Source organism: Macaca fascicularis, chromosome 17 (assembly GCF_037993035.2).
Source record: "Macaca fascicularis isolate 582-1 chromosome 17, T2T-MFA8v1.1".
Lineage (NCBI taxonomy): Eukaryota > Metazoa > Chordata > Mammalia > Primates > Cercopithecidae > Macaca > Macaca fascicularis.
The window spans coordinates 21,470,695-21,494,195 of record NC_088391.1 but is presented as its reverse complement, the minus strand read 5'-3'; the positions used below and the strand labels follow the sequence as shown (position 1 = coordinate 21,494,195).

The window sequence follows — 23,501 nt, the reverse complement described above, 5'->3', positions numbered from 1 at the left end:
GACAACTATTTGTTCTCAATCACATATTTCATTATAGCCTACAGATGAAGGCTATTTTTTAAAGTTATTTGTTTTTCTTCACGTATTTTAGTACTTACAGGATTTGAAGCAATATATAATTATTATTTCAGTTAACAAATAGAACAGGCTGCTTGACCCATGTAAATTAGGTATATTATGGGCAAAAAAATCATCCTTCTTATGAAAAATGTTTGAAATTTTAATACAATTCTTCCATTTACATGTGAAAGGTATTTCTACTCTAAAAGTAGCAAAATATGATACTGTGATGTTATTTCACATTTCTGGAATTCCCAGCATTGTCAAAAGGATTCTGAATCTCACTCCAGATTTCTCAAAGTTGGGTATATATCAGAATCACTGATAATGTGGCTTGGGAAACAAAGTTTGTATTTGTACAGTTCTTTTCTATTTACACTGTGATTTACAGTACCTTAGGCTCATTTATTTATGGTTTGCACAAAATCATTATTTTATCAATTTCGTGTATAGGGAAACCAAAGTCAAAGTCTTTGTTCTGCACAAATTTAAAGTTAGGACATGAAGTCAATCTTGTTCCATATCCACAACAGAATAGGGGAAGGAAAACTTAGCTGAGAAAAAAGGTAAGAGTAAAAAGCAAAAAGGAGGGCCACTGGTGAAGGCATCTCTCTGAAAAGAGCCTCCCAAAGTGTGGGTCTCTCTTTTCCACCTTTATCCCGAGTGAACCATCATCAGATATATGACTCTTTAGACAACAGGCCTTCCACCGTCCTTAGAAGTAGAACGTATCTTTTTGATTTACTTTATTATTACGGATTTTTTGTTAACTACGGCAAAGAATGCTCTACTTTTTCTACTTTATTTTTATGTATATTAACATGTTTTCATTTATCTTGTTTTACTCATTTTATTTACCTTTTTTATCATTTAACATATACATCTACATTAAGTGTTCTTAACTTAAGGTTCAGAAACCAGGAGTCCATGGATAGATTCAGGCGATTTATTAACTTCCTGGTAAAAATCCGTATCTTTATGTTCACTAACCTCTGAAGTTTAGCATTGCCCTCAATTATAAATGTAGGGGGAAAAAGGCATTAGTAACACATGTGATTCCATCATCAATAGAAATGAGACATTTTTATATTACATTATAGATGTTTCAGATATCTTGTAATATAAGTTCATCATTACTTTGAAGTTATGGTATTTATTAGGCATGCCATTAGATTTTTATTTGATACGGTAATGATGAAACACATTATTCTTTAGAAACATAAAAATATGTTGTTAATTTATTTTAATATTATTGGTAAGTCTTCTTTTGTAAGTCTGTATTTCATATAGTGCATTTGAAAACAATATTTTCAGAAGGGGTCTCTATTTTCACCAGAATGCCAAAGGTGTCTACAACTCAAAAAAGATTAAGAACCTTTTAAAAAGAAGAGTACAAAGCAGCTGTGGAAATAAGATATCTTGTTCAAAATTTGGACCACCAGTAGAAGAGGTTACTAATCCTATTTCTGAAGAGCTGAGGCTCTTCCAGGAACTAAGACCATCCAGTCACTCAGATCCAGCTAGTTTTTCAACCCTTAAAGATAGCTGGCTATGCTTGATCACAGCACTTAATGAATTATGCTAAAGTGATCACTTAGCCATCCATTTCCCCCTCAAAACAGGGCCAGTACTGTGCTAAACACTGGAGATAGCAAAGATAAAAACAACCTCCTATGTGTCCTTGAGTGTGGCCAGGCCGGGCGCGGTGGGGCACACCCGTAATCCCAGCACTTTGGAAGGCCGAGGTGGGCGGACCACGAGGTCAAGAGATGGAAACCATCCTGGCAAACATGGTGAAAACCCATCTACACTAAAAACACAAAAATTAGCTGGGAGTGGTGGTGCATGCCTGTAGTTCCAGCTACTTGGAAGGCTGAGGCAGGAGAATCGCTTGAACCCAGAAGGCGGAGGTTGCAGTGAGCCAAGATCACGCTGTGACAGAGCGAGACTCCATCAAAAAAAAAAAAAAAAAAAAAAAAAAAAAAAAAAAAAGTGTGGCCAACCAGGGTATATGAAGAAGAAAAGGAATGATTACATGATTAGTAGGGTACCTAAGCTGACCTGGGCCTGGGGTGTCAAGGATAGCATTTACAAAATGTAAACCTTCCTGATTTTGTACCTTTTTATCCAGTAAGTCTATCTTAAATCTTAGAAGCAATAATAAATCAAACCAGCTGATCATACAGCTGTATGTTTAGAGTGAAAAGCATAATAGGCTCATCTTGACTAGGAAATATAGTTGATAAAGAATGAGCTACAGACACCTCATTAGTCAACACTGCAGTGTTTGGATAATACCCCAAATAATAATGCTCTGTTTATTTTGTTGAGTTGTAGACTTAAGATTTTATAATTCTGTATATGTATGATATGCTTTAATTAAAAATATATGGTTATAAAAAGACACAAAATAGGGAAGACATGCCCATCAGCATCAACAGTGAGTCCTGGATCAAAGGTAAAAGAAAATAAAATTCACAGAAATTAATATTCTTTTCAGAGCCATATCCCCAGCCTTGTTGTTTGTGTTGTTGGAAGAGATAAAATAACTTTTTCTGTCCTTAATTTCCTATTTAAATTAGTTAAAAACAGTAAAACATTTAAATGCTCAAAATCTCTTTTAATTTTACTTGTCGTTAGCAATAATTGGAGCAAAAAATAAATGTACATTTAAATTAAAAGATTCTATTTACTTTAAATGTTATTTTCAGGGATTTGTGAAACTTTGGTTATTACAGAATTGGGTCAGAATTTGGAAGCTTAAATCCATTAAAAACCCTCTCCTATAAATGTGCTCCCTTGGCTCCACTTTCACATGAGGCACCACAACTCCAGAGTAGCCCCAATTTCAGGAACTAATGATGATGATAATTAAGTGTGTCATTCATATCCTGTGTATATACTTCCTTTAGTACAAAGTTGATAATCACATTCATTTTTCCCTTGTATATTTATTTAATCGCTAATCAAAATGCATTTAGGTCAAATTAGCTCCAAGATGATTTTTTTTTAAGTAAGATAATATGAGATATCTTTACTTGAAGATGAACTTACCTCAAGTTGAACCCTTTGTTCTAAATTCTTGTACGATCTCTGTAATAACTCCCGGGTTCCAAGCACTCCATACCACATCAAGTTTTTAGTTCGGCTCCTGAAAATAAATATTGGCAGGTAATTTCAGGACATTTTATTTATTTACTCCATAAAGGCAAAGCAAGCAAAAGAGATAATAAATGAAGAAAAAATTACCTTTATGTAATAGCATTATTACTTTTACTAAAATTACCTGCATTTTTCAGGGTGCTCCTCTCTTTTATTATTAAATTCTAATGAAATTTTTGCATCTAATCCAATCCCAAAGTAATTGTTCATGACACATTTTTCTGAATATCCATCTCTATGATCATAGGGAAAAGTACATCAAAGTCAATTTCAGATTCATTACAACAATTACAATTTGTACACAAGACAGTACTTAAAACCATTTAAGCTTCCATTCCTTATAGCAGATTGTAAAACTTAGCACTAATCACTTCCTATTCCTGTGTCATGTCTACAACCACAGGACATGTGTTCAATTTCTGGTACATGTGACATAAAGGGATGGTGAGCAAGGCAAAACAGACACACAATTATGGTGTGATTTTCTCTAACTGTAACAAAATCTTAGTTCTATTTCTTTTTTTTTATTATTATCTTAGTTCTATTTCTACATAAGTTCCTCACTACACAGAAAAATGCAGATGATTATGGGAAGGCCTTACAGTCAGGTGCCAATTCTCTCTTTTTTTTTTGTTTATCGTTAGAAAGTCTCCTCTACTTCTACGCTTAATAATGGACAAATATTTATTGAGCAAAAAAGTACTAGATCCAATCCATTCTTCTAGGTGTTTCGGAACGTTTAAAATATGGTACTGTCCTTGAGGAATGTCATTACAGAAATGATATAACAAAAGCAAAATTTAAAAAGGAAGTAAAAGAAAGTATATCTTGAGCTGCCAAAGAATTGTAGGAGTCTTAAGAAGGGAAGAGATCAGCGTGGGCCAAAAGATTCCCAAAATAAGTAAACCCAGAAGCTGGCGTGGAAAGATGACAGATCTGGCAAGACTGAGAAGAAAGGAGGTAAAGGGAATAGCAACAGTTCTATTTATTGGTCCCTTCCTTTGCCAGAGGGTTGCTCTCAGAGAGAACGGGCCGGCTGGAAAAGGACCTACCTCAGGGACAGACCATGGAGACCACTGAATTTTAAAGGTCTCCATGTGCTTGGCATGATCAACTTTTGTAATTTTCTGATCATCCTTTTTATACATGGGACCCTATTTATTGTAATATGTGTAAAATCTGACAATTCATGTTGAAAAGAAACAAGAAGAACCCAAACAAAATATTTGCAAAAGCATTTTCTTACACGGAATCTGGATCCGGGTCAATAAACGGCGTGGCACCGAAAGGATCAATGTTTGCTAGTAACATTTTGTTGATAATTGAACTCCCAGCAATAGAGGCAGCCAGTCCTGCTCTTAAACCTGGACAGAAAAACAAATACAGATGGGATCGCGTGTTAAGAAAAAAACAGAGAAAGAACCAGTCCATGCAGGCCTAATGTCAAATATCTTACTTTTAAAAGCATGGTTTTCAGTGCCTACTCTTCTCATTAATCAAAATTAAGAACAATGACATTTGTGAATACAAGGCATTCGACACTTCCAAGGATCTATATATATAAAGAATTAAGGAGAGGAGGACCTAAATAGGAATGGCTTTGTGACACTTTTCCATTTACCATCCCAATAATTCTATAACAAATAATTCTATAACAAATACATGTTACTTCCTTTGTTATAGCAAAGATGGTATTAAGTCTGTAAGGAATTTACAATAAAGGTGGAATTACCCAAAATGTCATGGAGTTATCACTTCAATATTCTCAAACCATAGATAATGATACTCAATTTAAAATACTAAGAGATGTATTAAGGTGAAGACTCACTGTTAGTTTTAAGAATAAGTAGTAAAGTATTAAAGTAGGTATCTGTGAATTTTAGAAGAATATAGTATTAAATATAAAAAATAAAGCCTCTATCTTACTTCAAATTTATTTCACCATGCTTTCCAACTAGTTTTCTAACTGTTACAGTATTCAAAGCTAATGAATTTTATGATCTACTCAACCCAATATGAAAGCTAGAAGCACTAAAGTCTGGAGAGGAGACAAACTAATAGGGACCTACAAGAACAAGGGAAACACGAGGAAATTAGAAAAACAAGTTCCTTCTTTTTCTTTTTATCTTCTTTAGAGATGAGTCTCACTCTGTTACCTAGGCTGGAGTGCAATGGTGCGATCACAGCTCACTGCAGCCTCGATCTCCCGGGGTTCAAGCAATCCTCCCACCACAGTCTCCCAAGTAGCTGGGACTACAGGCATGTGCCACCATGCCCAGCAAGTCCTTTCTTTAGCAAACATTCCTTTCCTCAGCACTATGCTCTTCTTAGGGAATTATTATCATTCATTATTTTAATGTTTAGGCGATTATCAAATACAATGAATTTTGTTCTTTCGTTTAATGACATAGTTTTGAATATACTGTGGCATACTTCTTTATGCCAATTTCCTTTATGTCTAAACAAGTAAATGAATGAAGAAAACAATAAATTTCGTAAGCATAAAGAACAGTTTGGAGAGGTGAGAGCCACACTCCAGCTGCCCCAGAGGAAAGTGTTAATAATATCTTCCTTCCTTCCTTCCTCCCTCCCTTTTTTTTTTTTTTTTTTTTTTTTGACAGAGTCCCACTCTGTCGCCCAGGCTGGAGTATAGTAGCATGATCTTGGATCACTGCAACCTCTGCCTCCCGGGTTCAAGGGATTCTCCTGCCTCAGCCTCCCAAGTAGCTAGGATTAAAGGAGTGTGCCAGCATGCCTGGCTAATTTTTGTATTTTTAGTAGAGATGGGGTTTCACCATGTTAGCCAGGTCTCAAACTCCTGACCTCAGGTGATCTGCCTGCCTTGGCCTCCCAAAGTGCTGGGATTACAGCCATGAGCCACCGTGCCCAGCCAAGCCAAGTGTTAATATTATCTAAGACGTTTTAGGGTTAGCCATATTCTTCAACTTTATTCCAGAGGGGTTATCCCAAGGTTCCTAGTTGGAATAGGAACACAGCTTCTAAATCTGAAGGCCTTTCCAGAACCAGTTTGTTCCAGACTGATCTTTCTTTTTCTCTTTTAATATTTCTATTCTGATACAATTGATATATTATAAAATTAACCCTTTTAAAGTTTTTAGATAATTCAGTTGTTTGTGTTATATACACAAAGTTGTGCAACCATCACTATTAATTTCCCTGCAAAGTAATGGTGCACCCACTAGCTGTTATTTTCCATTCCATCGATCACCTCACCTCCAGTTCCTTGGGAACCACGATCTACTTTCATGCTTATTCTGCGCATTTCATACAAATGCAGTCATATTACATTTGGCTTCTAGGTTCACTTTCCATAGTGTTTCTATATAGCATGTATCAGTGCTCCATTCTTTCTAATGGGTAGGTAATATTCCATGGTGTGAATATATCACTTTTGTTTATCCATTCAACTGATGGATGTTTGGGTTGCTTCCACTTTGGGACTATTGTGAATCCTGCTATAAATAGTCACGTACAAGTTTTTGTGTAGACATGTATTTTCAATTCTCTTGGGTGTATACCTAGTAGTAAAATTGTTGGGTTACATGTAAACTCTATGTTTAACTTTTTGCGGGACTGTGAAACTATTCTTAAAATGGCTGCACCATTTTACATTCCTACCACCAATGTATGAAAGTTCTAATTTCTTCACATCTTTGCCAATATTTGTTATCATCTGTCTATTTTGATCACAGTTATCCTAGTGGCATAAAGGGGCAACTCGTTATGGTTTTAATTTGCATTCCCCCGGTGACTAATGATGTTGAGCATCCTTTCGTGTATTTATTGGCTATTTGTGTATCTTCTTTGGGAAAATGTCTATTTAGATTCCTTTCCCATTTTAAAAGCAAGATATTTACCTTTTTATTGTTGAATTTTAAGAGTTCTTTATATGTTCTGGATACTAGACCTTTATCAGATATATTATTTGTAAATTCTTAAGTTGTCATTTCACTTTCTCAATAGTGTCCTTTGAATCACAATACTATTAATTTTAAAGTCCAATTTATTTGTCTTTTGTGGTGTGTGCTTATCATATCGAAGAAATCATTGCCTAATCCAAAATTATGAATAATTTACATCAATGTTGTCTAAAAATGACTACAGAGAGACTTACGGCTTAAAACCAAAAGGATTCAGCAGAATGCTGAAAAACACCAAAAGGAAAGCTTAAGAAGTAGTAGAACGTAAGTTCAGACTTACTTTGGGAACTTAGTAAATGCAGATTCCTGGACTCCACTCCAGAACTACCAAACCATAATTTCTCAGGGCAGGACCCAGAAACACGTGTGGTTTTTTTGTTGTTTGTTTGTTTGTTTTCTGAGACGGAGTCTCACTCTGTCTCCCAGGCTGGAGTGCAGTGGTGCGATCTCAGCTCACTGCAACCTCCACCTCCTGAGTTCAAGCAATTCTCCTGCCTCAGCCTCTTGAGTAGCTAGGATTACAGGTGTGCGCCACCACACCCAGCTCATTCTTTTGTATTTTTAGTAGAGACAGGGTTTCACCATGTTGGCCAGGCTTGTCTCAAACTCCTGACCTTGTGATCTCCCCATCTTGGCCTCCCGAAGTGCTGCGATTATAGGCGTGAGCCACTGAGCACGGCCAAAACATGTGTTTTAATACTTTTTTGGCAACTGCTATACAGGGAAGAATCTAGGGGCCTAGATTCTGACTGAAAGTATAACAAGAACAGTCTACTAAAAGAACATTTATCTTTAAGAACATGTTTCCACGGTAATGGAAATAAATACTTAACATTTTCGCAGAAATCCTGAAAAACACACAGTGTTTCAGAATCTGTACTACCTGGGCAGATGATTCTGGTATTGAGCACAGGGAGGTTTTCTTTGCTGGCTGCCACAGCTGGACCAGGGACAGAATCAGTTTGGGAATGGCCATGACTTGCCCGGGCATCTGGAGACCGAGGTGCAGTTTTAACTGTTGGCAAAAAGTCCAGATTACAAAGAGACAATGATAAAGCTATAAAAATAAGCAAGTTCCTATAAATTTAAAACATAAAATAATGTTTAAATCAATCAGTAGAAATGAAAATATTATGCATAGCTGTTGTTTACATTTTCTTGAGACTTACATGGAGGGAATCAGAAGTCTTGATTCCTCATCTCAAATAGAAGAAGATCAGTAGAAATAGATGTCTACCATAATTAAAGGTCACTAATACTCATAATGTGAATATGATCAACTCACACTTAAAGATAAATGAAACTTTTGAAGTCTGCTTATTTTTGAAAATGAAACACATGTGTTATAATGCACCCTACCCATGTAATCCTTTTCTCATAAATATCAAATGAATGATCAAATTTAATTAATGTAATTCTCGGAGCAAACACATGAAACATGATTTAACATTGCCTTCAATAAATGGAAGAGGCTAGGTGTGGTGGCTCATGCCTGTAATCCCAGAGCTTTGAGAGGCTGAGGCAGGAGGATCGCTTGAAGTCAGGAATTGAAGACCAGACTGGGCAACATAGCGAGACCCTGTCTCTACAAAAATGTTAGCCAGGCATGGTGGCATGCACCTGTAGTCCCTGCTACCTGGGAGGCTGAGGCTGGAGTGATCACAGGAGCCCAGGAGTTTGAGGTTACAGTGAGCTATGATCACATCACTGTACTCCAGCCTGGGTGACAGAATAAGACTCTGGCTCATAAATAAACAAATAAATGGAAGAAAAATAGCATCTATCTTCAAGTGAAATTAACATATTTTTCCTGTACTTCTTAATTATTTATTCAAAATGATGATTTGCCCAAACAGTTCTATCATATTCCTGTAAAAGTTCAATACATGTGAAAAATTATTCTAAAATATAATTATTCTCAAAGTAAACAACAAAAAGAAAGATTTAACTCTAAACTGAGGCAAGTTAATGCAGAGCAAATGGTACCTTTAACCAATTTAGGAGTTGCTGGTAGGTATTTTTAAGAAACAGTAATTCTCAAACTCAATTTTAAAATACTCTAAAAATTATCTTCACTCTCCCTAAAACTAATTACAAGCTAACTATATTAATTTTACACTCTATTCTCTCATTCAAAACCAGTCCCATTGCAGTAAAGTAACAGAACAGCCACCCCTTTTTAAAATAGATAGGACTCCTGGGCTAATTTCTCATAAAAACAACTTTTTGATGTTCAACTCTGACAAAAAGCAGGGAGTGTACTAATGACTAAGACTGATGTTCCATTACAGGTAACTAAATTAATGTTTTCTGGTTCTTCTTAAATAAATAATCTCATCAATCATATTAATATACTGTCTCACATCTCAGACATATGAATTATTACATGACACAATAAATGTGCCTCAAAAAGTAGTATTTCATATACTTCTACTTCCACTATTGCTACTGATTTCCAACAAGTCAGATTATTAGCCAAAATAAAGACCAAATACTGTACCATTAAAGACTTTTCTAAATCTGCGTCTATTTCAGTATCAACATTTACAGCACTATATTTGTATTTTTAAATTTCCTTTACAGGCCACAATGGAAGTGTCAAGTTTAAGAGTATGGTAAGGTGGGATGATAACCAGATGGAAAACCATTAAATAAGCTTTGACAAACCAATCCTAACAGCCATCATCTTAGGAGGAATTATTAGTGTATAGTAAGGATGCCATTGTCAGCTCTGCTTTAATCAATACTTTCTAATAGATGAAAACATCTAAGCCCTGCTTATCAAATTCACAGATGAAATAAACTTAAGATGATAGACTCAAGCTTCACAAGACTTCACAGGATGAAATAATGGATCTAAATAAAAAAGATAAAAGTTCATTGGGATGAGTGTAGACTACTATAATTAGGTTTTAAAAAAGAGAAGTCTTGGGTTGTCTTTGTAACATCAAAAATGTCCTGAATGAGTAGTGTACGGGTACCAATGTGCTAATACACCACAGAAAATATCTGAAGAATTTTGTTTAAAAGAGTGCATCACATTTTAAGATAAACATTGACCAAATGGGTGCAACCAGAAAAACAAAAGGTTTAAAATCATCAACTTAAAAACTGGTAGAGAAATTTTAGGGTCAATCATCTGGAAAAGAACATGTAAGGTGAGAGAAGGTCTGATGCCACCAAAGCTGTTTTCGGTATCATTTAAGGGCGGCCACATGAAGAAGAAAGAAGAAGGAAGAAGAAAGAAGAAGAAGAAGAAGAAAGAAGAAAGAAAAGAAGAAGAAGAAAGAAGAAAGAAGAAAGAAGAAAGAAGAAAGAAGAAAGAAGAAGAAGAAGAAGAAGAAGAAGAAGACGAAGAAGAAGAAGAAGAAGAAGAAGGAGGAGGAGGAGGAGGAGGAGGAGGAGGAGGAGGAGGAGGAGGAAGGGAGGAGGAGGGGGAGGAGGAAGAGGAGAAATAACTCCAAAGGCAGAGTCCTCTTTGATATAGTGAAATGTATATGAAATTGCTCCTTAAACTAACCATAAGCACTACATAAAGGCCAGTAGTTGTTACTGTCAAACTATCATTCATAAAACCTAATAATTACTGTAATCATGGGTAGAAATTTAAGGGAGAAAATAGAAAGCTCAATATAAAGAATGACTTTCTAACAATTAGAGCTGACCATAAGAGGGGGGTGTATTGAAAGTCAGTGGTCCTAAGGCTTGTGGCCATCTGCTTCAAGGGTCCTAGAACATGCCTGCATTGGGTTGTTATGCTGAACATGTGAGGTCCATGAGGTCTGATTTCAAAGTCTTTAAGAGTCTCAAGTACAATGAAATATTCTCTCACAGTTAATGTAATTAGTGGCAGCAGCAGCAGCAGTAGCAATAAAAATAACAACAATAAAGATGACAGTGAACACTCAGACAGCACTATCTACCAGACACTATTCTAGGCACTTTACATACAGTAACTTTTCAACCTTCGCAACAACCCAATGAAGTAGGTAGATTATTATCCTCATATGAGAGATGAGAAAACCACAGAGAGGTTAAGAAATTTGCCCAAGTTTATAAGTAGTGAAAGTAAAAGCAAAAAGTTAATGATTGCAAACATTTTTAAAATTTTTTTGAGAATAAGATAAAAACAGGTATTTAAATTTCAAATAATTTTATCAATTATCTTTCCTTTTACTTACTAAGTTTACATTCTACTTATTTAGCTTCATATTAAAGCTAGAACTCAGCAACAACATATTAATAAACCTACCATCTAATTTTTTTCAAAGTTAACAAGTAATGTTTCAAACACGTAACATTTAAAATGTACTCACTACTACTAGTCCTGTAGGAAATCGGCCATAAACATGGGGAATGAAAGGTCTTCATCGTGCCAGAGCTCAGGCAGAAAATGTTAATCTGATATGGTCAGCTCTCCATAAATTTGATTTTTTTCCTTGTATGAAAACGTTTCCTTTTTTATAATTTCAACTTTTATTTTAGATTCAGGGGGACGTGTGCAGGTTTACTGTCTGAGTATACTGAGTGATGCTAAGGTTTGGGGTATGATTGATATCATCACCCAGGTACAGAGCATAGTACCCAATAGTTAGCTTTTCCACCATTCCCACCCTCCCACTTCTAGAGTCCCCAATGTCCATTGTGACTGCAAACAGTTCTGATATAATGGTGCTGACTTTTCATAAGTGCCATGTATTTATTTTTGTGTTGCCTCATCTTCATTAATATTTTAATTTCTGCTTTTATTCCAGTAAGTTAGAAACTTTTCCCTTAGGCAATATAAAATATTAAAAGTATAAATTCATTTTCAATTAAAATCTAAAAGGTAGAAAAATATTTAACATTCTTCAGGCGATTACATATTCCTTTCCTTACAAAAATAATTTCAACAAAGCAAGGCCTGTAATTGGAAGTCCTGTGATTTTAAAGCTTGCTTTAAAGTCCTGTGATTTTAAAGCTTGCTTTAAAGTCCTATGATTTTGAAGCTTAATAAGGACTATCAACCCAGAAGGCTGATTGATGGAACTGAAGGGACTGCTGAATCACTTACATGCCCAATTTTGTGCATTTGGAGCGTTAGGAGAGCTGTAGCTTTCTTACAATTCTCAAAGAAATCTGTGAGCTATAATGGGTTCAAATCAGATGATTTAAGTGTTTCTTTCCTCTTTCCTCAGGAAAACCAACATATTTAATCATCCTTAGTCCTATAATCCTTAGTTTACTGTTACATTTCTAGATTACATGATAAGAGAGGGATGTGAGAGTACTGGACAATAGTCTAATCTTAATTATTTTATTATTCATGAATATCTATCTAAGCATTAACTTCCAAAAAGCCTCTTCAAAAATAAAAATACAAATAGTTTTTTTCAAACTGATCAGCCTTTTGAAAACTAAAAGCAAAATGACATTTTATTTAATTCCAAAATAATTTTTTTCCCGTTTCCTCACCAGTTAGTGATTCTTTGGAACCATCGTCTTTGGCTTCCTCCTTAGACTCATCTGTTTCTGTGCTGTCATAATCAGAGGACTGATTAGCTGGTTCACAGGGGTGAACTGTCGGGTCATCCATAACTTCAGGTAGTAAGAAGATAAACAGTTTGGATAGGTAAAAATAAAGTCCATTAATATTAACATATGCTTAGGAAAGGAAAATTGAAACATATGCTAAAAGAAATTCCAGATTCACAAATAAACACTATTTAGCAATGAACTTGGGGTTGAGGTCTGAAGAACTAAAGATTAAAAACTAAAGTTGCTAAAATTATATTTTTATCAGAATAAAAAAGTAAAGTATAAGATTTTAGAGAATGAAATACAAGTTACAACCTATAAAGGGGTTTTTGAACATTAATTATTCCTATTAACATTAACATTCAGACCATAGCTAAAATTCTGAGAAGTACTGATATACACATTAATTAAAACAAGGCAGAGCTTTTATAAGCTCTTAATAAAGCAACATAAACATCTGGGAAATTAATGTTAAGAAAATAGTTTCTGGCAGGGTGCAGTGGTTCACGCCTGTAATCCTAGCACTTTGGGAGGCTGAGATGGGTGAATCACTTGAGCCCAGGAGTTTGAGATCAGCCTGGGCAACGTGGTGAAATCCCACCTCCACCAAAATTACAAAAAATTAGCTGGGTATGGTGGTGCACATCTGTGGTCCCAGCTACTGAGGAGGCTGAGGGAGGAGGATAGCTTGAGCCTGGGAGGTGGAGGTTGCAGTGAGCTGAGATCACGCCACTGTACTCCAGCCTGGGCAACAGAGTGAGACCCTGTCTCAAAAAAATTTTTCTTTTCTATATTTTCAAAGTAGGTTTACAGGTTTGACTTTCTTCAAGAATTCAACAGATTCCAATTAAGTAAACTATATCTAAAATTTTTTCTATGTCATTTAAACTAGTTTTATATTTTAGATAGAAATGTTTCAATTAACTTATTTCTGATATTTTATTTTATTCCTCACTAATATGCTGATTCTTACTACTACTATTACAATATATAAGACAATGTACAAGTTTTCTTATAATGACTTTATCTTCTATCTTGCCTTAAAGATTTTGTTTTTAAAGAGTGTGTCCAATCTGACCACTATGAAAACTCTGTTATGCTTGCAGTAGAAATGCTGCCAACTTCTTCCAAAGCTTGTTAATGTGTACCTTTTCCGGCTTCCTCGATGACTTGCCTCACTGCTTTCTTTAAACTATTCGCCCGCAACATGATTTCTCTTGGTTTGACGGCTTTCTGGGAAGAAGGTTTGGTAACGTCATCCACGAGCTGTTCTTTGCTTTCACCCAGGGACTCTTCACTGGACGATTCCACAGCATCTTCCTCCACAATGAGAGGGCTGAGGCCAGGGAGAACAGGTGCAGCCTGGGAATCTGTGTGCAAAGCCTGCAGCAGTTGTTCGAGCTTCTCGTTCAGGACTGAACACTGAGAGGAAAATACGGCAATGAGAAAAATATTCAAAAATAATCAAGATCAGCAGACAAAGTACAAGAAATTTTTATAGAGATGTTTTGAAGTGTAATTACTAGAGAGAAAAACACTGAAATTCCCACCTTTAATTTTGTAGATGCATTGGTTCTGGAAGCTGCTAATTTTAAAACCTCCATTTAGTAGAGATGGACAATGATAATCTAAATTATGGTTTTTGATTTAGAGGGACGATGTCTTTATTGATGTTTACTACATGGAATAATGTATAACTTTTTAAGGTGGCACAATTATTACAGAATTTCATTGATTCGTAATTTCAGAGTCACTCAGACTCCATTTCATGGGGAAAAAAATCTTTACAATGTGTACACAGCTATTTTTCTTAAAATAACACAACAGACACTTTATACAAAGTGATGCTTTATGTAAAAAATTACACAAAATTTGCTATACATTATAACAAAACACTGGATCAACTTTTTAAAAAAAGTAACTGACTTAATGCACCATTCTGAGCATCACAAACGGCACGTCTGGCTAGGCCGTAGCAAACTCCCCTTCAAAGCTTTGGTTTGCAAAGGGGTGAACAATGCCTAAGGGATTATTGGCTCAAAGAAAGTGCAGGAAGGAAAAGGCACAAGGATAAGGAGGGAAAAGAAGAGGAATACAGAAAGAAAAGCATGCACTAGGCAAGCCCTTGTTTCTTTCTGCTTCTCTTGTATTATGAGAGGTGAAGAAACATTTAGGACTGAAGCTGTTGATGCTACCCCCAATATACTTTTCATCTCCATAAAATTTCCAGTCCCTTTCCTCCTCATCTATTTGTCTTTGATGATATGCTGAGACAAGATTACAGCAGAAATAGTTTAGAAACAGAAGTATGGGCAGAAAGGGTTTCTATTTTCTGAAACTCTCCACAGAGCAGAAAGACAAGAGAAAAAAAGCAGAAAACTTCAACTGCAGCAGTTGTTCGAGCTTCTCGTTCAGGACTGAACACTGAGAGGAAAATACGGCAATGAGAAAAATATTCAAAAATATATTTATTTCTATTTTCTTTTCCTTCCACTCAATTTAACTGCCATCTCCAGCACAGATTTGGGGAAGCTGATTCGTTTGCAAGTCCGAGATACTCAAGCCTTTTGTAAGAAGGTCCCTGTTGTGAACTTATGAAAACAAAGGTAGTAGTTTTTAAGGTTCAGTAAACTGTTCTTATTTTAGTTTATAAAAGGGGAAAGAAGGCCGGGCGCGGTGGCTCAAGCCTGTAATCCCAGCACTTTGGGAGGCCGAGACGGGCGGATCACGAGGCCAGGAGATCGAGACCATCCTGGCTAACACGGTGAAACCCCGTCTCTACTGAAAATACAAAAAACTAGCCAGGCGAGGTGGCAGGCGCCTGTAGTCCCAGCTACTTGGGAGGCTGAGGCAGGAGAATGGCGTAAACTCAGGAGGCAGAGCTTGCAGTGAGCTGAGATCTGGCCACTGCACTCCAGCCTGGGCGACAGAGTGAGACTCCGTCTCAAAAAAAAAAAGGGGGAAAGAAATCTCTAAAGAAAAAGGCAATGCAAGAAGCAGCACTCTGAAAGAGACCAAGAATTGTAATGTCTAGGAAATCCAAAGAACCATGCTGGAACAGAGCTGAACTGGGCCCAAATCTGCTTGGAAACGGAAAGCCTTGCTTTCCCCACTGGAACCCAGCTGCATGGGGTCCCCTGTGGTCTGATTGCTATGCATCTGCCCTTCAGTCAATCATGGCCAGGTGTGCTGGCTCACACTTGTAATCCCAGCATTTTGGGAGGCTGAGGCAGATGGATCACCTGAGGTCAGGAGTTCGAGACCAGCCTGCCCAACATGGTGAAACCCTGTCTCTACTAGAAATACAAAAATTATTTGAGTGTGGTGGCAAGCCCCTGTAATCCAGCTACTTGGGAGGCTGAGACAGGAGAATCGCTTGAACCTGGGAGGTGAAGGTTGCAGTGGGTAGAGATAGTGTCACTGCACTCCAACCTGGGTGACAGAGCAAGACTCTGTCTCCAAAAATCACTGGGACAGGGATGTGAGTTAGGTTTTCAGCAATGCAGTTTTCCTACATATTAAAGTGTAACAATAAAATAGAATATTTTTAAAAATCCTCAGATCTGATCCAAAGTAATTTTTCTTTCAATTTAAGATGTTTTGGCAGGAAAACCACTTAATCAATTTAGCTCTGAAACACAGTTGAATGTGAGCATTGTGTGTAAACCACTCTCATGCCCTGAAGGGTCCCCTCTTACTTTACTGGCTACGGCATCAGCTACAACGGCATTTTCCAAGGTTTTGTCATATGTCTTCTCTACTTTGGCAACGAAGTCCTTTACAGTTTCACATAGTGTCCTTTGAGGAAAAGAAGTTGTACAATTTAGTAAGCTTCATGAATTGATTTGCTTTGATTTATGAATATATTTAAAAAGAAACACAATTCAGCAAACTGTCAAATATCTGGGTCATCTGTACATAAATCTACGCTTCTATCTGCTGTGCAGTTTGTCTCACAAAAGTTCAAGACATTCTAAGTGATAAATGCATACGTGAATAAGCCTTGCTGTATATTACTCAAATTATAGTAATTAATGTTATAACAAGCTATCCTCAAATATTTAAATTAAGTATTTGTAGATCCCATTTAAAAATGATAAAGCATTATCTTGCTTTCTCCACTGGAATTCTAAAGCTTATATATTTTCATAACAGAAATTGCAGTGTCGAACAAAGATAAGATTATCACTTGTCACTGTCAAGCCACTGCTCATCATATGGATATTTTGATTGTTACAGTTACAATATATTATTACTGAAGAGAAAGAGTTTGTGCATTATGCTGAAAACAAATCTGCCACTTGAGTTATATTCTCTGTAAATCTATTCATTTCTTCCTTGAGATAACCAATGCGATAACTACAAGACTAATTTAGGTCTTGTTAGTGTCAGCAGTATATAGTTTACTTGTTTGTTTATTTTAATTACATTTGGCTTCTTTGCAATAGAAATAAGCTAAAAGGCAAAATAACTTGAAACACTAACAAAATCTGCCTTTGAAAGGCTTTGGATCTGGATCTGGATCTGGTGTTGGATTAAAAACAACAATCAACAGAATGGTATATGACCAGCTTTTTTAAAGCAAAGGCTTATGCTGATAGAATCAGGCTATTTTTTAAATCATACTATCGCCCTCTATCATTGATATACATTGAGAAATTTAAATTAAAAAAAGGTTCTAGCAGTTATCTTTTCTATTACACTCACAACTTTCTCTGGTAGTTGAGTGGCAAAATGGTAAATTTCCATATACTTCAGTATTATGAACTTGAGCAATTCAATAGATACAGGACACACACACACCACCACCACCCCTCCCCCAACAGACACACACACTACCAACCTTCAGATTTATCATCTTGGAAATTGTATTACTTCTAATAATTTTTGTTTTTTTTTTTTTTTAGCAAACATTTCTAGATTTTATTTGAACAAAAGGTAATATTTTCTAATCCTGAAACTTCCTCGTTGGCTTTTTAAACTCAAATTTCTACAGAGAATCTAGCTTATCATTTACTAGACATGCATTCAAGTACTTCGTGTCAAGTTTTCTCTTCTTTGATCAAGAACAATACTGCGTGGGCTTTCTTGAAATATAACACTATCACAAAATCTCTTCTATGCATTTTACTGAAAGCATCTGTAAGATGCGCTACTTTAAGGAAGAGAAGCATTGATGCCTCTTTCTGTAACTCCAAAATAGAGGTTTTTCTTGCCATTATTATAACATCGTCTTGACATAATTTTCTCTTGGTTTGTGAAACTGCATATGTCATATCATTATCATAACACTTTTGTTGGTATTTTACTCACTCCTAGAGACAGAGCCCTTCAGCCCATCAGCCTAGAAATGAAAAGGGCAGCAGGAGTGCCCCTCCTCAGTGTGCCACGTCACTGAGCCAACAGAGACTGACAGAGACACTATGATCCTGTGACAGTAGTGGCCAAAGGAGCTGAGGAAGGGGCAAGTGAAAGTTAGGAGAGTGCTCGTCACACAAGTGTGGAGAGAATCAGAAGACATGCTTGATCTTATGGCTCATTAAGTTCCATACGCTAGAAGGAATATAGATATTTATATTCTGGGAGAATGAAGTAACCTTTTATTTTACCTAAATAGTGAATGTAGAGTTATTAAAACAGAAATAAAATATATTCTTAAAAATAGTATGATTGCAAAGTCCTACCAACCAGAAACTTGCAAATTGGAGAAAAGACAATCTTACGATGTATTTACCATAGGAAGACAAAAGATATTCTCCAACTATACAGTTTTCTACTTTATGCATAAGACTTCCAGAAAAGATGTGCAAAAGTCAAATAAGTGAAAGTAGAGCACAGATTTTCTCATAGAGATTAAAAAATTCTAAATTCCCAATTATATCTTTAATCAATGTTAGAACTCTAAAAAATAATAAAATGTTTAGAGACGGGGATCTTGCTCAGTTGCCTAGGCTGGAGTGCAATGGTGTGATCATAGGTGACTGCAGCCCTGAACTCCTGGACTCAAGTGATCCTCCCAGCTTAGCCTCCTGAGTAGCTAGGACCACAGGTACATGTCACCACGCTGAGCTAATTAAAAAAGAAATGTTTGTAGAGATGTAGTCTCTCTGTGTCGCCCTGGCTAGTCTCTAACTCCTGGCCTCAAGCAGTCCTCCTGCCTTGGACTCCCAAAGCAATGAGATTACAGAGGTGAGCCACTGCGTAAGGCCTAGACAGAACTTTTGGTATTTCCAACATTTTATTTCTTTAATTTTGTTCTCTTCCTTCAAAATTGAACATAGTCAACTGTGTGAACCAAATACTCAGTTGAGGCTAACAACAGTCCACATTTTACATACCTGATGATTTCCACCATCATCTCCACTATATTACATATGTTAGACCCATACTTCTCATCACTAGTATTAGTACCCTCATTTACCAGCTTTCCACTTAATTTCTGAAAGTATGGGCAAATGACAATAAAATATGCACATACTACACTAAGATAAATCTGGCAATGGTACCCAGACAGAATCATAGATTGGCAGGCAGGGTCATCGTTTGGGAATCTGAAAAATTCATTTTTCATCTAATAAAAAGTTCCAATTTGAAACTGAAGATGATTTACAAGTATCAGCGCATAACACATAAAAATCTCTAGCTATCTTTGTCTCTAGCTAGATTGTGCTCTGGGGAAATATTTTTAACAACTACCTCCCTTCACTAATTAAATGAGGCAGGTTGGCCTAAATTATCCCTAAAGCAGGTTCCAAATCTAAATTCTATGGTTCTATGACAATGGCGTCAATATTCCTGCTAGTTAGTTATCCCATAATCTGAAACTTTTGTATACAGAACAAATTGCATTTATTTTAAAACTTGGGGGGTGAGTAGAGTGCATAAGTAAAAATCCTAATTAACTCCAACTGTTAAAGCTAAAAAAGTTTTAAAACTATTGACTAAATAAAAGGAGAGACATATATTGCAGCTAAAGACAACTGATTTAATAACTGGTTTTCATTTTTATTAATAAATGGTATCTATGATTGCTAATTAGAGCTGTGATTCTCAGAAGATAACTCCTATTACCATATCAAATTGATGAAGTGCTAAGGTCAAAGAAATGTTGTTTTAGGTTAACCCATATGTTAGCTATGTTAGTGGAATACAACTTTTCCACTAGCATTTCAACTTTTTAAAAATAACTGAAAACAGTTAAGGCTACCAGGAATTATTATTGTATGAAATAAATACAAACATACACAAGAGGGTTAAAACATTTTGCCTTAATGTTGTATCACTGAATAAATAAATGACATTCACAAAATAAGGGAATTCTTTATCTAGGTGGTAATTACAAGTGTGTGTCTGTGTGTGTGTGTGTGAGAGAGAGAGAGACTGTGTGTACACGCAGTATTTTTTTAATCATTGAGTTGTGCTCTTGTGATTTAGTTGCTTACTGTACATGGCATGCCTCAGTAAGAATTGTTTTTTAAAGGGGAACCATTATAGATTTTTTTAAGATTTTTTTTTTTTTTTAAAGACTGGGTCTCACTCTGTCATCCAGGCTAGAGTGCAATGGCGTGATCACAGCTCACTGCAGCCTCGAACTCTCATGCTCAAGCGATTCTCTCACCTCAGTCTCCTGAGTAGCTAGGACTACAGGCACATACCACCACACCCAGCTAATTTTAAAATTTTTTTGTAGAGAGGGGATTTCACTATGTTGCCCAGGTTGGTCTTGAACTCCTGGGCTCAAGTAATCCCCCCATCTTGGCCTCCCAAAGTGTTGAGATTATAGGCATGGACCACCATGCCTGGTCAAGATTTTTAAAGTCTTAAAGAGATATCACTCAAATGTAGAGTGTGAACTTTGTCTGAATTTTGAACAAATAAAGTGTGTGTGTGTGTGTGTGTGTGTTTTAAAGACCTTGTCAAAATTCAGACAAGGTTCACAAAAAAAACTTCTGAGAAAACTAGGGGAAATGGGATATGGCTTAAGTAATATTGATGGTATTAGAGAATTATGATTAATTTTTAGATTTTTTAAAAGATTATATGCGTTCACACACACACATACAGTCAGCCCTCTATATTCATGGGTTCCATTATCTATGGATTCAACCGACCATGGATTGAAAACATTTGAAAAACAAAACAGATGGTTGTGTCTACACTGAATATGTGCAGACATTTTTTTGTCATCATTCCCTAAACAATACAGTATAACAACTATTTACATAGCAAACACATTCGTTATTGTAAGTAACCTAGAGATGATTTAAAGTATGTGGAAGGATGTGTGTAGGTTACATGCAAATACTATGGCATTTTCTATGAGGGACTTGAGTACCTGTGAATACTGGTATCCAAGGGGGTCCTGGAGCCAATCCCCCATGGATAGAGAGGGACGACTATATGCCAAAAGTGTAGTAGAATAATTTTCAGGATGTTCTTAGAGATACTGTAGCAAAATAAAGTAGGAAGCAGATGGCAAAATGTTGATAAATACTGAAACTGAATGATGGGTATGGTGGGAAGTAATTATACCAGTTTTCTTTGAAAATGTCCATAAAAATGAAATTTAGATGCTGAGCCACTGCCCATTTGCAATGGCGCATGGAAGTCAAAGCTGCACCTCCAGTGTGGCCCCTCTGGCCAGCCAGGTACCTCCAATGAGACCTGCACCCAGGCCAGCACCAGCAGCTCAGCTGCCAGCAGTGGCCCCACCCTCTGCAGTTGAGTCTCCTACTGCTGCACCCTGGCAGCCGGGTCTGATGGTCCAGATGGCAACCACTGCAGCTGGTGTGGCTGTGGGCCCTGCTGTGGGGCACACACTGAGTCAACTATCATGGGAATGGGGGCCTTCGACAGAGGAGGTAATGCTGGGCTCACGAGGCCTGACATCACTTACCAGGAGCCTCTGGGAGACTAGCTGCTCAGCAGCAGCAGCCTTGCTTGTGTAAGACAGAACAGTTTCTGGAGCGTGCCCAGAACTAGGGTGACATCAAGCTCGGTGAGGGTTCCAATGAGGTGCTGAAACAGTGCAGACGTGCACATGTACTGGCCTAATCAAGAAGTTCAACTGAAGACACAGAAAATCGGCTTTCATGACCAAGTTAATTTAGCATAAAAATGTAGGTATAAAGTGTGAAACCAGTAGTTAAGGTGAAGCAGTTATGGTGAAGGTATAAAGTGTGAAACCAGCAGTTAAGCCTCTCCTCTGTCATTCACAGCTTCCTTACTTCAGAATTGCAGTAGAAGAGGATATTCTTACTGTGCAGAATTTCATTAAGATGGCATAAAATTTGGGGCTGGGTAAATGTTTGTGTGGCCTTCTTAAACCAGCTGTTGTGATTTTATTGTTTGTGAGATAACTGGAATAAAGTAATTTTCTTCCAAAAACAACAATAATAATAAATAAAATTTAACATATATTGTATTACTAGTACCAAATAATTACATATTGTCTCACCTTTTTTCTCTTCAGCCTCTTTATGGCAAATTCCCTAGAATTGTATCTGGGGTTGTAAAGGCCTGGAAGCACAGACGAGTGAGTGACAAGAGGGGACCCGGATTGGAATGGAATCTGCTTAAGGGCAGGCAAGCTGGTTAGGGAGAAACCCAAAGCTAGGGCTAAGAGCAGAGCCTTAGACAAAGAGTCAGGCCAAGGTCAAAGAAAACATCTGAAATGTAACTGGGTAAAACGTGAGGTGATGATACCATAATTTAATATAGCCCTCTGTCATTGATAAGCTCTATACTTATTATATTACTCAGCTTAATTAACCTAACAGTTCCATGAGGGAGAAATAAGAGGCCTTCTTTCCATATCCCCCACAAATAGGAAACAGGACTGAACACTAGAAAAAGAGCTGAATGGAAGCACAATGGCTGGCCCAGGAGAGGTGGGCTACACACTCTGTTTGGTGGGCAGTGCTGCTGGGGTTTTCAATGAATTGTATCGCTTAATGGTGAAATGGACAAATCTCCAGTTTGTCCCAGGCCTTAGCACTCCCTGTTGTCTTTCTCACCCCAGGCCCAGTTCATACATGTAAGTGATTGCCTGGCCCTTGCCCTGTGAATCAAATGTATTTTGATATGACATTTCAGAGGACACTGCTAGAAAAGGTGGAAAGCTGTAATGGAAGCTTTTTTAAGGTATAGCAAGTCATAAGAGAATTATTTTTTGTTTAATATAGTTAAGCAAATATTTTAACTGCCCACTTTTTACAGTTTGGATGTCAGCAAAACCTTTATATTTACTTTCATGTGTTTGATCACTACCTTTCATATATTTTACATATTTTTAATTAAGAGGAATTCTTGTTAAGAAATTTCCACAGATGCAAACAGGTAATTGTAGTAACCACCCCTTTCCCTCCCTATCATTCTTAATCTTAACACCTTTGTAGTACATTTTTGGCAGTGGAAACCTTTTCTCTAATAAAATCTTTTTTTTTTTTTTTTTTGTTTAAGACAAGGTCTCACTCTGTCACCTAGGCTGGAGTGCAGAGGCGCCATCTTAGTTCTAGTACAAGCTCCACCTCCCAGGCTCAAGTGATCCTCCTACCTCAGCCTCCTGAGCAGCTGGGACTACAGGTAGGCACCACCACGCCTGGCTAATTTTAGTATATATATTTTTAGTAGAGACGAGGTTTTGTCATATTGCCCAGGCTGGTCTTGAACTCCTGGGCATCAAGTAATCTGCCCACCTTGGCCTCCCAAAGTGTTGGAATTACAGGCATGAGCCACTGTACCTGGTTCAAATACAATCTTACACAGAATTCCAATATTAAAATATTAAAACTCTGTTTTGTTGACATTCATAAGCTAGAA

The 23,501-nt window shown here is 36.8% G+C and overlaps 1 protein-coding gene across 8 annotated transcripts in view; it reads right to left on the bottom strand.

Annotated features, from left to right (window-relative positions):
- Positions 1-23,501, bottom strand: part of DGKH (diacylglycerol kinase eta) — a 197,152-nt gene that overhangs the window by 28,863 nt on the left and 144,788 nt on the right. For all 8 annotated transcript variants that reach the window (XR_006693619.3, XM_074021916.1, XM_074021917.1 and 5 more), the window contains 7 exons: positions 16,379-16,478; positions 13,829-14,102; positions 12,618-12,740; positions 8,047-8,178; positions 4,469-4,586; positions 3,347-3,457; positions 3,115-3,211 (listed from right to left, as the gene is read on the bottom strand). Coding sequence is in view for 7 of the 8 variants with exons in the window: in XM_074021916.1 (XP_073878017.1) it covers positions 3,115-3,211; positions 3,347-3,457; positions 4,469-4,586; positions 8,047-8,178; positions 12,618-12,740; positions 13,829-14,102; positions 16,379-16,478 (955 nt within the window). In the remaining variant the exon portion in view is untranslated. The remainder of the gene's footprint in view (positions 1-3,114; positions 3,212-3,346; positions 3,458-4,468; positions 4,587-8,046; positions 8,179-12,617; positions 12,741-13,828; positions 14,103-16,378; positions 16,479-23,501) is intronic.